The sequence below is a fragment of the Aythya ferina genome (assembly GCF_964211825.1).
Source record: "Aythya ferina genome assembly, chromosome: 9".
NCBI classification, from domain to species: Eukaryota; Metazoa; Chordata; class Aves; order Anseriformes; family Anatidae; genus Aythya; species Aythya ferina.
The window spans coordinates 12255140-12271476 of record NC_140305.1 but is presented as its reverse complement, the minus strand read 5'-3'; the positions used below and the strand labels follow the sequence as shown (position 1 = coordinate 12271476).

The 16337-nt window shown below is 50.5% G+C and overlaps 2 protein-coding genes across 3 annotated transcripts; both read left to right on the top strand.

The window, feature by feature from the left end:
* The first annotated feature begins 613 nt into the window (after positions 1–613).
* On the top strand, positions 614–12547 carry LIPH (lipase H). Its single transcript, XM_084529955.1, has 10 exons — positions 614–1491; positions 5554–5921; positions 6632–6740; positions 6833–6934; positions 7395–7484; positions 8410–8577; positions 9501–9596; positions 10551–10662; positions 11226–11399; positions 12421–12547. Exons 1-10 carry the CDS (start codon positions 1440–1442, stop codon positions 12503–12505), a joined length of 1356 nt encoding a protein of 451 aa, XP_084386081.1. The 5' UTR covers positions 614–1439; the 3' UTR covers positions 12506–12547.
* A 193-nt stretch (positions 12548–12740) lies between these two features.
* TMEM41A (transmembrane protein 41A) lies at positions 12741–14838 on the top strand. Of its 2 annotated transcripts, XM_084529871.1 has the most exons (5): positions 12741–12895; positions 12983–13136; positions 13229–13390; positions 13939–14077; positions 14389–14838. In XM_084529871.1, the coding sequence occupies exons 1-5, from the start codon at positions 12798–12800 to the stop codon at positions 14607–14609; spliced, it is 774 nt and encodes a 257-aa protein (XP_084385997.1). In that variant the 5' UTR covers positions 12741–12797; the 3' UTR covers positions 14610–14838. The 2 variants fall into 2 exon arrangements, with proteins under 2 accessions (XP_084385997.1, XP_084385998.1); XM_084529872.1 differs by lacking the exon at positions 13939–14077.
* The last annotated feature ends 1499 nt before the right edge of the window (positions 14839–16337 follow it).

Here is a 16337-nt window from a genome sequence, read left to right as displayed (position 1 = left end):
AACTCACAGGTTCCAGATTCCACAGAAGTTTTTTGGTGTCTTTTCACAATGTTTATCCTCTTCGAAATTAACAAAACCCAATTAAAATTAATAAAAATTTCGTCTGTGTGAGTACCAAATGGAATCACAGCATGGCACAAGTCCTGTGAGACTGACTGCTGAGCCGCGCGAGGATGCTTGGGTCGAGGTGCTTGTGAACAAACTGTGTGCTGCTGGGTGTGCCCCTGTCTGAGGTGTCAGCAGTGCCTGCAGCTGACAAGCAGCACGCACTTGTCTGAACAAGAAGGAGCTGCAGGCAGCCAGCAGGCAGAGGTAAAGATTAACCCAAGAATCAGCCAAATCAAAAAGCTTACCTTGTACAGTATGGACCAAAGAAACAGCTGTGCAGCTGGGAGCTGTAATAGTTCAGTTCCTCACTGGATCTCACTGGGGGGAAAAACTGAGCCTGCACTTAATGAGGTATTTCTGATCCTCCCCATGTTCCCTTTCCCTGGCCTACGCTAGAGGAACTTGCAAAGAAAACATTAGGTAAAGCCCCCACACTGCTTCTGTCTAGCAGCCCTGCCCTCCGTCACCCCATTACAAACTCCAAACCAGCCTCATCTTACCCATTTTGCCCAGCTCCAATTTCAGACTTCCTTTCTGGCCCCTGGCAGTTGCCTTTGCATCTCACATCTTCTTCCTCCTGCCCGGCAGGGACAGAAGCCTTTCTTACTTGACTTGGAGCTGGCTCCATGAGGTTCCAGCCCGGCTGCAAAAAAAAGTAGGGGGGACGCCAGATACACCAGTGCCACCCAAGACAGCAGCTGCTTGGAGCCCGATGGAGGCTCACGTTGAACCCAACTGGTACCTGCCCTTTGTCGCGACGGAGCGGTGTGCACCTGTGTCCTGCCTGAGACTGCAGGATCTCCTGGGCTAAAAGGGATGCCGAGCCTCCAGCTCCCGGAGGCAGCCAGGGGAACGTGGGAGTGTGGGGATCGTCACCAACTTGGGGTCCTGTGAAAACGAGTGCCGGCCCTGCCCAGATGCTTATCGGATTTGCAGTGACACCTACGTTCTTTGCTGCCTTCTGACATTCTTTGCGGAAGACAAATAGGCACGCAATCATTTCCTTCATTTCAATGCATGTAGTCAGATTGCTGCTTACAGTGAGATACCAGACCACTTGTGTCTTTGATTAGCCACTCCCCAGGGCAAACTGTATTTAAAATAAGGAATCCTGATAGAATAGAAGGCGCCCCACCTTTTTAAAAAGAAGGTTTAGTTGTATAACTAGCGACTGGTCTTCATTTCTTGGCTGGTAACTTCCTCCTTTCACCACACCTACGTTACTGGCAGAAAAAGAGAGCAAACTGTTGTCAGAGACAGCAAGTACATGCCAAAGAAACTGTGGGATCCGTAAAATCTTCTACCTGTAGAAGTTTCATGTGGGAGTCCATATGCTGAGGCTGTGTGTTGTGTTCATCTACCTTTCATATGGGGTGAAAACAGGTAGGAAATCAAACATTTTTAATGTTTTTGTCAAATATAACCCTTCCTCTGCTTTGCAGATATGTGAATGTATCATAGATGCATTATAATGTATTAGATGCATTATGAAGTTACTATGTACGATTTTTCACTACTATTAGTTATTTGGCAAAGCAAACTATCCCAGTTTCATGAATGTAGTCAGATGTAAGTTCCAAACGTAAAACCAGAAGTTATTTTTATTATCTTTTCTTTACTTTGTAAACATTTTTCTTATATAAGTACTATCCATCGACACTGAAAATGCCATTTGAAATCTTTAGAGAAGGATGATTTCTTTTCAGCAGCATCTTATATGACAGACGCAAAGGATGAATTAGCATTTATGAACACTAAACTTCACTTGATATCCTCATAGCCCCATCAAGAATCAACCTGTATAATAATAAACAAATGTACTGCCTTCTGTTAGCATACACATGGGAGCAAGTTGCTCGGTTAGTGAAGCTATAGCTTTCTGTTTTGTAGGGAAAACAAACAGGATTAAAAAAACAGAGTATTCTTTTAAAAACCAGCTCATATTTCATCAGGTTCCCTGGAGTAATCCTGGGGGTCTCGTTTTACTTATTTCGAAGGATATGCTGTAGGCAATGTAGTAATAAGTGGGAAAAGAGAATTGTGTGAAAAAGCACCAAGGAAACCCAGCAAGATACTGAAGACCATTTTAAGAGGTGGAGGGCACACCCTCTGTGTGGAAAGCGGTGGTGTGTAAAATGCTGCTCGGTATTTTCAGTATTTCCAGCATTATCTCGGTAATGCTGCTGAGATTGGCTGGGTGGTAGCGCTTAAAACTGAGGACTTCAGTACTGATGCATAAGACCAGTCCTTTAAAACAAATGGTAAAGCCCAGGCAATGTGACGGGGGTTTGAAAGTCAGGGAAGCTGCAGAGAGGTGCAGAAGCAGCAGCACACCTGGATGAGGTCTGCACAAGTGCTGACCCGGTAAGCGACCCCCTTTGTGCGCTCCGTGTGGCAATTTGCTGTCCCAAGGATCACAGCTGGGAAAAGCACAAATCTGACCGAATTGCCACTGACCCAAAGATGTGAAAGCCTTTTGGAACTTCGCTTTGCAAGAGGACAAACTGGTGGAGTTAAAAAATAATAATAAATCAGTATTCTGTTTGTGCAGAAAGCCTCAAGGTGCCAGCCCCAAAACATCACTGCTGTAAACCCCGCCTGGCCATAGGCTGAACATCCAGGACAAAAGGAAGACAAAGTCTCCAAACACCATCTGCAGGGGAGCACAAGCCTTACATAGCACTGCCTGCAGCAGATGCCATGGGGTCTGCCTGGCACCATTCTCATGACTGCAAAACTCCCACCTGCAGTTGGTCTCCAAAAAAGACCAGATCTGCTGTAGGTGTCCCTCCTGCTGCAAAAGCGCCTGGGAGGCTGATCTCATGCTCAGGACAAAAGATGTCCAGCCCCCATGCAGGAGCAGCAGTTTATCATGTTGGCATACCCCCTGCTACAGGTCCCGAGGCGTCAGAGCACCTTGCCCAGGAAAGCAGCATTTGCCATCCTGTTTTACACAGAAACCGAGCAAAGGAAGGAAAAGGAATTGCCTGAGGCTGTCCGGCAAGCTAATGGCCAGGAAGCAAGTTAATGGGACGCTGGGTTAATTGCCAGCATTTATTCACCTTTCCTGGGGAGAAGGGGTCTGCTGGACACGGGTTAAGTGCAGCGTGAAGATGTGAGTTTCCACCACCCTCATTTAGAGTTAATCACAGTAAGCCTCTTGCCCCATCAGAGAAATCAGGTCTGTTTCAAAGACACTTCGAGCCATTTGGGTAGGATTCTCGTGCTTATTGGAAGAAGAGCAAAGCCAGGACAAGCGGCTGCCCTCGTGTAGCAGCTTTTGTAACACATGGTGGATGATTCGGGGATATGCACCAGCCTGCCAAAGAGAAGCTGGCAGGTCTTCCCCCACGATTAGCACGGATCTGATTTTGTTAATCAAGCTAGAGCAAATTTAACAGACTCGGTGCAGATATAGCGTGTTTTTTTAAACGCTTCCTGTATTAGGTATTAGCAAATGCTGATCAGCTCTTTAAAAGCTCTTCTTTACCAGAAGGTTTGGGCTGCTCTGGTGACAACACAGTGCTCCCCTGGGCAAGTCTCAGCACAACATGGGAGACATGGGAACAAATTAAGCAATCAGTGCAGTCTTGTACCATGTAGAAATAATTCTTGTCCAGCATTTCTGCCTGCATTACTACAGCCTCAGTGGCAGTAAAGATGATTAACAATACTATACAACAATACTACACAAGAACTCAAACAGTATCTAGCTATTAATAACTATTTAAAAAAAAATATCTATTTTTCTTTGATGCTGCAGTAGCACCTAGAGGACAGTTGCTGATTATCACTGTACATGCTGCTGGGTATCAGCAAAAAATGATAATTTTTCTCTGCTTGTTACTTTGAGACCTCCAGATGAGCAGTCTTAGGGGAGAACTCTGCATGCTGTTTCTCTGGAGCATTTTGGCACTGCAAAAAAGCAGCAAGAGCACACGGACCAGGAGAGAAGCACCCGGCTCACATTTACCCTTGCAAGCACGGCCCATCCTGCCGCTGGGAGCCCCGACTGAGGCATTACAGATGCAGAGCACCCCCAGTTCAGAGGCCACTGATTTCAACTCAAATCCACTGGCCCTGGCTGAGTTCATTTCCCACCGCTCCAGTCCCGCTATTCATATTTTACCATAGGCTTTACACAGGAAGGACTCCATGGATTTCAAATGTTAAAATTTATTTCTGAATTTATAGTAGTAATTTAAAATATCCAGTTGGAGATAACTGCAACATCCTCTTAGCCTATTAACTTTTATTTCTGGAGCTCCTGGGGCTTCTTCAAAGTAATTAGCAGAACTATGGCAACTGAGCAGATTATTTTATGTGCTGGGCACACAGCATTTATATCACTCTCATGCTTCTATTTCCATAGGAGGAAAGGAAGGAAAGTTTATTGTGGAAATGATGAGAGATTCATCATTTAGGAATTAAAATGCACGGACTACTGGACACCTGCTCGAGCACAACTGGCTCAAAGCTGCAGGTTTTCTAAGCCTCTTCTACCCTGCTGCACAGCCCTTTTAAGCAGCAAAAATCCAGAAGATCCCTCTTGCAACTGCAGCCTGAACAATTATTGCAGCCCAGGCTGTGTGTGTAAGAAACATTCTCTCCCACAATGTTCTTCAGTAAAAACAAGAGGACTGGGGGGAAAAGACCTGTGAGCCAGAAAGAGCCAGAAAGAAGCTACAAAACCTGGGAGGGCCTTCAGCAGCAGCATCTGTCTGGAGACTGTTATTCCTTTCCCTGGCAGTGCCCTGCTGGAGAACGTATTGGACTCTGAAGGCTCAGCTGGTGGTCTGCTGGAAAAGCAGTGAACAAAGACAGGCTTTCAAACAGCAGAGACTGTCCTGAAAAGCAGCACTTACAGAAAATTTGGGAACTCTCCAGCTGTGTAGAAAGCAGTATCAGTACCTTATCTTATGCAGACAAAGGGTGTCCCATTTCACAGTCAGAAACAGCAGGCTGCAACTGCAAATACCAGCAAAGCACTGAGCTGTCCCTCACAACAGCAAGATCCCATGCAGCTTGTCAGCTCCTGCCTGGAGCTGTGAACAACCTGACCTAGTGGGAGGTGTCCCTGCCTGCAGCAGGGTGCTTGGAACTAGATGGTCTCTAAGGTCCCTTCCACCCCAAACCATTCTGATAACAAAATACGAGGATATTTCTTTACCCTAGAACCTGCCCAGGGCATCTGGGTGTGCTCTGAAACCAATACGTTAATTATCCGAGGTGCCATTGTCTGATACCTTCCTCACCCTTATGAGATTTTGGGAGAGCCCATGCTGCTCACGGGAGCAGGACTGGGCCATTGCAGGGAGCGCTGCTCCCAGCAGGTACATGTGCTGCCTTTGATCCAACATGGCAAGAAAGCCATGTGGAGAGGCAAACCCACAAGGCAAGCCCTTTGGTGCTAACCTCAGGATTGCCACACTGTGCTCGTTTCAGATCCCGGGGAGACATGTCCTGCATTCACAGCTCTCAGCTTCAGCAACGCTTTGATAGGGACCGACCTGAAAGTGAAGCTCATGCTGTACACCAGGCAGAACCCAGACTGTGCTGAAGAGCTCAATTCTACAGCCTCCAAGTATCTAGATCTGACCAAGAAAACCACCTTCATTATCCACGGGTACCGGCCCACAGGCTCTGCCCCGGTCTGGATCCCTGGCTTGGTGCAGCTCCTGCTTTCTGCGGAAGCCATGAACATCATCGTAGTGGACTGGAACCAGGGGGCAACGACCATCATCTACAGCACGGCTTCCAGAAACAGCAAGAAAGTTGCTGAGATTCTGAAGAAACTTATTGATGAAATGTTGGTAAGTTGAACGTTCACACTATGATATAGTTGTTAATATGTAAAGGGCACAAAGGAAGTGTTTAAAAACAGCAGTGTGTCTGGGAAAAGAACCTCCTAAAAAGGAATGCATTCATTTTTTGGAAGTGTAGCTACACGGCAGTGCCAAATTCTGCTCTTGGACTCGGTACGATGGCATTTCGCTGCAGTATTCAGTTCACACTCCAAGTCCCTACATTGCTGGATACAAAACCCCACAGATCTGTTTTCCTGTCCATACAAACTCTATTTCCACCTTCTGGATGTCCAAAGTCAGTGCATGGGGATCAGCTACAGCTTGCAGCTCCTGCAAGGCGCTGCACAGGCACAGGCAGCTATGACAGCAGGCCTTTAGGATCTTTCTAGCTGCTAACACCTTCCAGGAACAACATGAGGGCAACTGGAGTTGTATTCAGGGGGTCCACGAATAATTGTTCCTGTCCAGCCTCAGTCACAGCCTCAGGAAGATACAACCATTGCCTGCGCTGCTCTCTTCACAGCTTCCACAGAGGCCCCACATACAAGTGCCAGTTGCACTTTGGGGCTGTCAAAAGGGAGAATATTTGCATGGAGTGGGACACACCACCGGCAAGTGTGGGAAAAGCAGGGAGATGTGTTTGCTTTCCCCCTCCTGATGTTTTTAAGCCTTTAACATGCCCAACACCCGTGACTGTGGGTATTCTTATATCCCAGCTTGAAGGAGCATCACTCGACTCCATTCACATGGTAGGAGTAAGCCTGGGAGCACACATCGCCGGCTTCGTGGGACAGATGTTTGACGGTAAACTCGGCAGAATCACAGGTGAGCCTTGCCCTGGCAGCCCTTCGCTCTGGGGATTGCTGCTCGCTGCGAGCCCAGCACTGAGGCGACACCGTGGCGGTTTTTCGCTGCAGGCCTTGACCCAGCAGGCCCCCTGTACAGAGGGCAGCCGCCCAGCGAGAGGCTGGACCCCACTGACGCGCAGTTTGTCGATGTTATCCACTCGGACACCGACGGTAAGCGACACCTCTCCTCACTGCTGCAGGGAAACCCAGAGAGCGATGGGCAGCAGGGCCTGCGGCAGGCGGCGGCTCTGCCAGGGTGATCCCCACCCCATTAGCCCATCCCTCCCAGTGCAGGGGTGCTGGGAAGGGCTCTGCAGTCCCGTGCTGCCCACACTGTGCTTGGCACACCCTCGGGAGCTGCCCTTTTACTTGCAGTTCAAGGCATGCTGCTGTTTCACAGCAGGTATGGCCTCACAGCCCACGAAGCGCAAGGACCTGAGCACCAGTGCAGGAGGGTGCATCCTCCAGGCCGAATCCGGCATCTCCCTCAGCCCTCTCCTTCCCCAGCCTTTCCCACAAAAAGGCATCTTAGAGCTGAAAAACTATTATTTTTTTCCAGTTAGTTTCTCATGTTTCCTTCTTCTGTGCTCTATGATTTAATATTCCCTCCCCTGATGCTTTCTTTGGTCAGGACTCGGCTACGCAGACACCCTGGGCCACATAGACTTCTACCCCAATGGTGGGACCGACCAGCCCGGCTGTCCACTGACAATATTTTCTGGTAACTAATTCTGCCTGGAATTGCACACACACTGACAAAATGTTTCCAATCAGGAAGGAGGAGAAGGCCACAGAAACATCATCAGTGCTAGAAAATACGCGAAAACCATTTTCTGGGAAAGCCATGAAAGCAATCTCCTCCCGGCACTGCTGCAGCATACTAATGTAACGGGGGCTTAGCTGACACACACCAGGCAGGCGTATCGGTCAGGGGTGTCACGAATGCAGGTGGGATCAATTTTCCATGCAAAAACATATCAGGTGAATTTGTGCCCTCATTTTGTAACTATGTTTAGAAAAGAGAGAGGTTTTTTATTATCTAACCACTTAAAATACACACAAAACCCAAGGACTAGCTAGCAATGACAAGAACTGTTCAGAAACCAGGTTCAAGAGGAGCACAGCACAGACTGCGAGACTGAATCCAGGGAGCTTTCCTTGGCAGCCTGGCAGGTAGAGCCCTAGCCTTGAACACAAGGAAGCTTTTTTTCCTCCCCAGCTCAGCAGCAGAACGGGTTTTGACAATGCTGGGTGACAAAATGGCAAGGTCTTGTGCAAAAGAAACGCAATACCCGCCTGTTGTGTCAGCTCAGAGGGAAGAGGAGAACACCTGAGATGGGGCAGGCTCTGTAGCTGGCTCCTCTGGAACTGCAGTGGCAGCACCAGCAGATATGTTGTTAAAAAATAAAAATAAATAAATAAAAACGGACAAGAAGGAAAGGAGACATTGACAGAGCTGAGTGTACTCAAAGAGAAGCTGGTGCCCACTCACTGCTCTGCCACAGCTCAGTGCTTCCCAGTTCAACCTGCTGCATTCGGACTGGTCGGTGACTGTCTGCTGGCGTGTCCTTTTTTCTAGTGCCTTAATGCTGATTTCCTGAAGCACGAGGACCGGTAATGAAATATTTCTTCTCTGTATGATTAAGGAATGCAGTATTTTAAATGCGACCACCAGAGGTCTGTTTTCCTGTTCATGTCATCCCTGAAAAAGAGCTGCAATATCACGGCATACCCGTGTGACTCGTACAGAAGCTACAGGAATGGCAAATGCACCAGCTGTGAAATTTTTCAGCCTATGCCATGCCCCATCCTAGGTAAGGATCCGGGGAATGTAAATACATCGGGGCTACACATGCCTGACATAGCTGCCTAGCCTTACTCTAACTTTTACTCCAGCTGTGTGAGTGGAACAAATGTTTTGCTAAAGGACTAACAGAACGTAGGGTGCTTCGTAAGCGCATGTGCATTCTGCTCGTTTTGGGGGGTGATCCTTCCATGACTGCTGCAGAGGGGCAAGCCTCTGCTGCAAGCAAGAGGCTGAAGAGGCTTCTCTTGCACTTTGTACAAACACATCATGTTATGATCTACAACAGAAATCCACATGCACAGGATCCAGAACTAGAAAAGCCAAAACAACTCTTGGGATCTTTACAGAAGAGTCACAGCAGCAATGAATTAAAGCCCATTAGCTGCAGTTTGAGGAGCAGGGGCATGCTCTTGCTAAAATATACTCTTTTCTAAGAAACTTTCAGCACCCCAAAGCCCTCTTGACCACCACAGGAATGGCAGGGAGGGGTGAACAAAGGGTATTCCGCTTTTCTGTAAGCACCCCCCCAGCCTGGAGGCAACAGCCCAGCTTCAGGCTGCCACTTCTGCAATTTTGATGCTAAAAAAACCTGACGCTTCCAGAAATTACCTTGCAAAGCTGGGGGGTTATTTTCGTTCCATGCTGTAAGACCTTTCTAGACCACGGATATCCGATGTGAAAAAAGACGGATCTGAAAATAGGTGCCAAACAGTAACCAGGTATATTTTGACCCACCGTTGGTTTTAGTTACAGAAGTAAAATTAAGACCTTAAGTAAGTCTATGGAGCATAGGAGCATGCATCACAGTGCTACCTTGCAGCTGAACCGTGATACAGTATTTCTTAAACATTTGCCTTGTTATTTTCAGCAATTTAATTGCTTATATACCCGTGCTGTAACCTTGTTTCATTTTTAAACTGTCGTCTATAGGCTATTATGCCCACAAGTGGAAAAGCTATTTAACACAACAGAGCCATCCAGTGACAAACATGTTTTTTGATACAGCGGACAAAGAGCCATTTTGTAGTAAGTGACTAAGATTTCTGAAATGATTTTTCTTTGTGTATTGCCTCCTTCAGCAGCAGCAGAGCAGAGATGGTTGGTTGCTATCGGCATTGTACCCGGCACTTCAGAAACAAAGCCAGTGCTGCAGGATAGAGTTGTGTCCACCTGCAGTCCTGCCATTATATTCCCTAACTGCAAACATACTTGGTGCTGTGAAAGACGACAGCTCACTAGCTAGAGAAGTGCAAGAGCAGGCTCGTCTTGCTTACAGGGCTAGGAAATTTGTTGGGAACGTGTGAACAAAGCTTTAAAGTGTGGTTGTTTCAAAACAGCCTGACGCTCTTTCATGCTTGCATGATAAGAGGTGTGTGTGGGAACGGTGAGAGGTAAAAACATGCTCCCAGCTAAGCCAGCAAATTGAGCTGCCCTGGGCAAAAGGGATGGTCAGAGGGAAAGGGAAAGGGGGAATCAGTGAAAATCAGGGTTTCTTCTCACCCATGATGATCACCAGCACACAAACCTGTGGGCAGGGATGTCAGCAAGCAAACTGGGTGAGTTACAGATCAGAGTCAAGAACAGACAATTCTGCCCCATGGCAAAGGGATCCAAAGAAGGGACAAAGAAGACAAATGAAGGCTGCTGAGAACAGAAGCAGAGGAGATCATGCTCTATCAGGGAGACAGGGACAAAAGAAAGAAAATGCAATTTGCACATGGATGCGGAAGGCAGGGAGTGAGAGGTGGTGTGATGAAAGCCGTGCCACCGGTGTAAGCCTAGCTCTAGTGCCTCTCCTGGGGCTTTCCCACACCCATATCCACCCACACCACATCCCATGGCTCCGAGCATTTGTTACGTATCCCCGAAGGATGAAGGCAAGCAGGGAGGAGAAAGGTCCTAGAGCCAAACGGGACAGGCTGTGTTGGATGAGCACGGCGTGGGGCAGTCTAACTGCGTGCTCTCTGTCTCACCTCGCAGTTTACCACTACTTTGTGGACATCATTACGTGGAACAAAGACACCAGGAGAGGCACCTTCAGCGTGGTATTAGCTGATGACGCTGGGCAGAAGGCAGAATCTACAGTTAATCCGTAAGTCTCCCTGATCTGATGTTCCACAAATGTTCAAATGTTAGCAAACGACTCAGCACAACTGGACCTGGGAGGAAGCAAGACATCCTCCTCCAGTTTTTGCTGATGCTCAACAGCACACAGGCCTTGGGCCTTGCCTGGCCCAAGGTGATTTCCACAGGCTCCCCAGTGCACACCACCGCCAGCCTGGCCCTTTGGTTTGGGCCCTCTGTAGTCAACCTGAGGATGGCCATGAGCTATCTCAGCAATCCCATGGCTGTCCTGGTCTTCCACAAGAGCAGGAGGAAAAACACATCTCCTCTCCAGGGAGAGCTCCGCATTTCAGCTCTGGGTGCCCAGGACAGCGGGGATCAGATCGCTGTATCCCCAAGTAACTGAGTACAAAAAGTGGCTGAGCAGGTTGAAAGCTAGAGACCTGAACACGTACCCACTTCCTGAAAGCCTGAAACCAGTCATAAGCTCAGCCCTCCTCCCCCAACACTGCGTCTAATATTACACTGTAAGTATTAAAATCATGCTATTCCCCTGGTGACTCCCTGACACCTCGTCCGCTTTGTCTTTAGAGAAGCTGCAGCCTTTCAGCAGTACAACCAGATCAGTTTGCTAATTGGATTCGACCAGGATTTTGAGAATGTAAAAAGAATTTCCTTGACATTTTCCACGGGATCTGTCATCGGCCCGAAATACAAACTCAGGATTCTCCAAATGAGGTTCCGGTCACTTACAAACCCAGAAAGGTAAGCACTGCTTTACAAACCATTCCTGTTGCAAACTGGGCACAAGGCAATGAATCTCACAGATTCTTGGCCTGGCAAGTTCATCTGGAAGAATTTCATTTATTTCACATTTAATAATTCTTGTGCACATATCTTGGGAATAAATTCTGCCTTGCACACATGCACGCAACTCCCTGAACACCTACTTGACCACAGAGGTTATCTCACTGCATTGAAAACACAACGTGTGGTCTGATCTCAACGTGGTCTGACATTTTCACCTTTGGTCAGGATCACGACCTTTGTGTAGCTACAGAGAAGATGCCCAGGCCTGAACTCAGGACTGAAATCAATTGTGACTCTCGGAGAAACACAGATATGCAGCCTCAAATACACATCTTATATCAGTCAATTTCTATGTCCAGTCAAGTAGGAAGATTCATTATTCCTGCAGTCCCAGTGACTGGGAGCTGCTGACCATCATGCCCCAGAGCACTTACCTTGTTAACCTCCACCTGCTCTGCAGTCAAAGTGAAGCCCTTAAACTCCCCTCATTTTTAGGGCACCTTTGAGGGAGGCAATCTGCCTGAGTCCACCGAGCACAGAATCTCTCAGGCTGAGCCTGCGGTACGAGGACAGTGTGTGAACATCAGGCCATAGATGCTTTAAACTTGGTTTAAAATAAGGGTCACGTATCTCAGAGGGAAAAGGGTGTAGCAAAAGAGACAGAGGCAGGCGGAGACGGGCAGGACACCCCATGTGGCGGCTGCCCCTGGACCCGGGCAGCCGATCCTGCAGCGCCGGCTGGTGCAGTGGGTTCTTTATTCACACAAGGCAAAGCAAAGGAGAACGTACAGCAAAATGAAAATATATTCAAGGTACCCCTGACCTCTGTAACATTTGCACCTCACCTGGCTGGAGGAGCCTTCCCGCTGCCTTGCTAACGTGACCTACCTTACAGACACCAGTACACAGCGGGAGGCTGGGCTGGGGGAACGGCAGGGAAAGGGCGGCTTTGTCACTTCTTGCTGTCCTCCCGCAGACCGCAGCTGTGCCGCTACGACCTCGTCTTGCCGGAGAACACCAGGAAAACCTTCCGGCCCGTGCCGTGCCACGCCAGGAGCTGAGACCCGACGGCGAGGCGGCGGCAGGCAGCCCGCCCCCACGGCCACCCGGGGGACCTCGGGGGGGACGAAAGAAGGGCGCGACTCGCGTGTTTCGTGCCAATACAAACATTCATTGCACCGTGAAGCACTGACATGCACCCTCCGTGCAGGCGGCGGCGCCCCAGCAGCCTTTAACCCAGGGCCCGCCCGGCTCCCTCCCCTCAGCGCCGCCCCGGGGCCCGGCGCCTGCGTGCGGGGCCGTGAGGGGCCGGTCCCGGCGGCGTCCCGGGGCTGTCCCCGGGCCGGCAGCGGGATGTGGCGGCGCTTGGCCGCGCTGCTCCTCGTCTTCGCGGCCGCCACGGCCGCGCTGTGGCTGCTGTCGGCGCGGCTGAGCGCGGGGAGCGCCCGCAGGTGGGTGCCGGGGGCCGGGCTGCGGGCTCGGCTCTCCCCCCGTGCCTTGCTCTACCCCATGCTCTGCCCCATGCTGTCCCCCCCCAGGCCGCTGCGGTTCCCGTCGGACCTGGAGGAGCTGCGGGAGCTGGCCGAGGCGCTGCGGGACTACGAGCGGGAGCACCGCGGCGCGGCGCTGGCGCTGTTCTGCGCCGCCTACCTCTACAAGCAGAGCTTCGCCATCCCCGGCTCCAGCCTCCTGGTAGGGCGCCGGCGCCTCCCCCGAGCCCCCGGGGGGGGAATTTGGGGGAATTTGGGTCTCGGCCGCCTTCACCCCAAGCCGTGTCCCCGCAGAACGTGCTGGCCGGGGCGCTTTTCGGGCCGTGGACCGGGCTGGTGCTGTGCTCTGCCCTGACCTCGCTGGGAGCCACCTGCTGCTACCTGCTGTCCGGCGCCTTCGGGAAGCGCTTCGTCGTCTACTGCTTCCCCGACAAAGTGGCCCTGCTGCAAGGGAAGGTGAGCGGCCAGTGCTGCAGGAGGCCCCTCTGCTCGGGGCTGCTTTTGGGGCGGCTCGGTACAAAGCCGAGCGTGCGAGGGGGGCCTCAGGTCGGGCAGGGGCCTCGGCAGTGTAAGCGAGGCTGCGCCCTTGGGATCGGGCCCGTCTGCAGAGGGGATCTGTGGAAAATGCCAGCTCCCGAGGAAAATCTGATGTAAAAGAAGAGGCCAATGGGCAAGGCCCTGTGTTTCAGAACTGCCCCACAACCCTGTGCTCTGTCCCACAGCCAGGGGAGGCTCTGCTGGCATTTGCCTGATTTCTCGTTCAGGTTAGATCCTGTTTTCACCTCTTGTGTGAAAAGGGCTGGCTCACCACTGGGCTCCCAGACACACGTGTATGTCCCAGGCATACGTGAAGTTGCCGCTTTTCATCAGTTCCACACCGATGTTCTGTTGTGGAATGGTGGAGGAGAAAAAAAACCACAAAACTTACATTTAACTTCACTGGTGTGGTAACTCAGGTGTTACTGCTAAGTAACAGAACTAACTTGGAGCGTTTCTCTTGACAGGTAGAAGAGAACAGGAGCTGCTTGTTCTTCTTCCTGTTGTTCCTGAGGCTGTTCCCCATGACACCGAACTGGTTTCTGAATCTCTCGGCCCCCATCTTAAACATCCCTGTGTCCCAGTTCTTCTTCTCCGTTCTCATCGGTAAGGTCGGGGGAGCCCGAGGGGACAGCATGACGCTGCCTCCCTCCTCGTCACTGAGCCCTGGGAAGCAACCAAGGGCAGGGGAAGGTGGAGCAGCAGGGTCGTGGCTGTGACTCTGTCCCATTTACCTGGTTGCCTTCGTGCTGCTCATCTTAGGGTACTGAGCAAGTGCGTGTACAGTTCTGTATCACACCCTGCTCTGTTACTGAGACCCGTCCGGCCTTGGGCAAGGATGCGACTGGAGCTAAGTTTGCACTCTTGCATGGAGGCAAGGGGGATGCTGACTGGCTTATTTGCTCTGCCTCTTCCAGGTCTTACACCCTATAACTTCATCTGCGTACAGACAGGAGCCATTCTGTCACAAATCAACTCTCTGGATGCCATCTTCTCCTGGGACACACTGCTCAAACTGCTTGCAATGGCTGTGGCAGCACTGATACCAGGGACCCTTATCAAGAAATACAGCAAGAAGCACTTGAAGCTGGATGAAGACCAGCATGCTCCTTTACTCAATGGCAAGAAGAGCATGTGATGGCTCAGGCCCCAGCTGTTGGGGAACTGTCTCTCAAAAGCTGTGGGTCTTTGCCCATGTGGGTCATATTCTGCATGCTCTGTGCCCATGTGGACCAAGGACAATTGCAGTTTTTACTGTTCTTCTCATCTAAGAGGAGGTATAATCTTGTTTTTAATCAGTGTTTTACTGTGCATGTATCTGCACTGAAAATTCTCTATAATGAAACTCTGTGAACACTTGAGGTAAACTGCCTGCGTCCTTTAAGTCAGGCTGTGTCTGCAGCGTGCCTGAGGGTGTTGCCAGCCTCTTGCAAACATGTTGGTGAAGGGGATGCGAGGGGGTAGAAAGGGGGAGTTTTAGCATCCCTGGAGGAAGGCCAGCAGTCCCTGCTCGCCCTTGAACACGGAGGCTAAGCGCCTCACTCCTGTGGCCTCCCTGCCAGCCCGAGTCACAGGCTGCCCCTGGGCTTCTGTGCTTCCCACCACGTCCAGCTCTGGCTGCAGCTTTGCCCTTGGTGCAGCAGGCACGACTGGTGGAGCAGAGAGCTGCTGCCCTCAGCACACAGCTTCATTGAGCTGCAACAGCAGAAGCCTTGGCTGTTTTTCAGTGCTGTTCTAACAGCAGCAGTTCCCAGCTCGGGCTGTGTTCCTTCCTCCCCCAGCCCTCTCCCCACCCGTACCTATTCAGTAGTTTTGTCATAAAATGAAAACAGCACTTCATGTGCTGTGAGGTGCAGAGGTACAAGTAGCAAGTTGAGAAAAGTAATGTTGTGGGGTCAGTGATTTGTCCCAGCACCTCCAACAGGAGAGTTTTCATCCATGCAGAACTCTTCCTGTCACTCAGATGGTAAGTGCACGCTGCAGGGAAAACGTTTTCACCTTTGGTCAGGTCACCTTTTGTCCCCAGGTTTTGGGGACAGTTAGAAGTTGTCTGGATGTGTCAGGCCTGTTAGCTGCTCCTCACCCCCAGAAGCAGCCAGGGTTGGACTGGGTTGGGACAGCAAAGGGCAAAGTTCCCAGGATTCAGCTGCCCAGCTGACAGCAAAATCCCTTGACACAAGCAAAGGCCAACATTCAAGGACACCTGGGTGATCAAAGATGATGTGTGCGTCCCACCAAGCCTCTGCCCTGGGACTTGGAACTCCCCCTAGTTCCAGTGGTGACAGGTAACTAAAAAACACTGCTTGCTAACATCTTGCTGTCAGACTTCACAACTCTCCCAACGTACATCACAAACCCCTCCCAGATCACCAGACCAGCCTGAGAAGCATTGAAGTACACTGGCTTTTTATTCCATGCATTGTTTGCTTTGATAGTCATTCTTGTTTCCATCACTGTACACTGTTCAATACAAAAAAATCAAGTTTGTATCAGGAATCCGCAGAGCAGGGAGGAGAGAGATGAACACTACTGGACAGGGCCAAGATGAAATGGTTACTTAACACGACAGTGGGGAAGGCAACATTCAGCTCTGGGAGAAAATCTAGGCTAGTGTTCAGGAGCTGTCAGCAGCCACGAGAACTGCATCAGGGAAGTCAGGATGCTGAGAAGGGAACCCACCGTTTACTTCTGTCCTGCCAATGAGGCGTTGCTGTGAGGAGGAAGCGGGCAGCTCTGCGCATCCCAGCCCCGTATCCTGCCAGGAGAGAAAGTGCAAGGAACCGCAGCAGCGGCACCCGCGCAGCAACACGCCTGCAGAGCTGGGCGAGTTGCACAGAGCAGTGCCCGCACAGCCCTCGGCAGAACC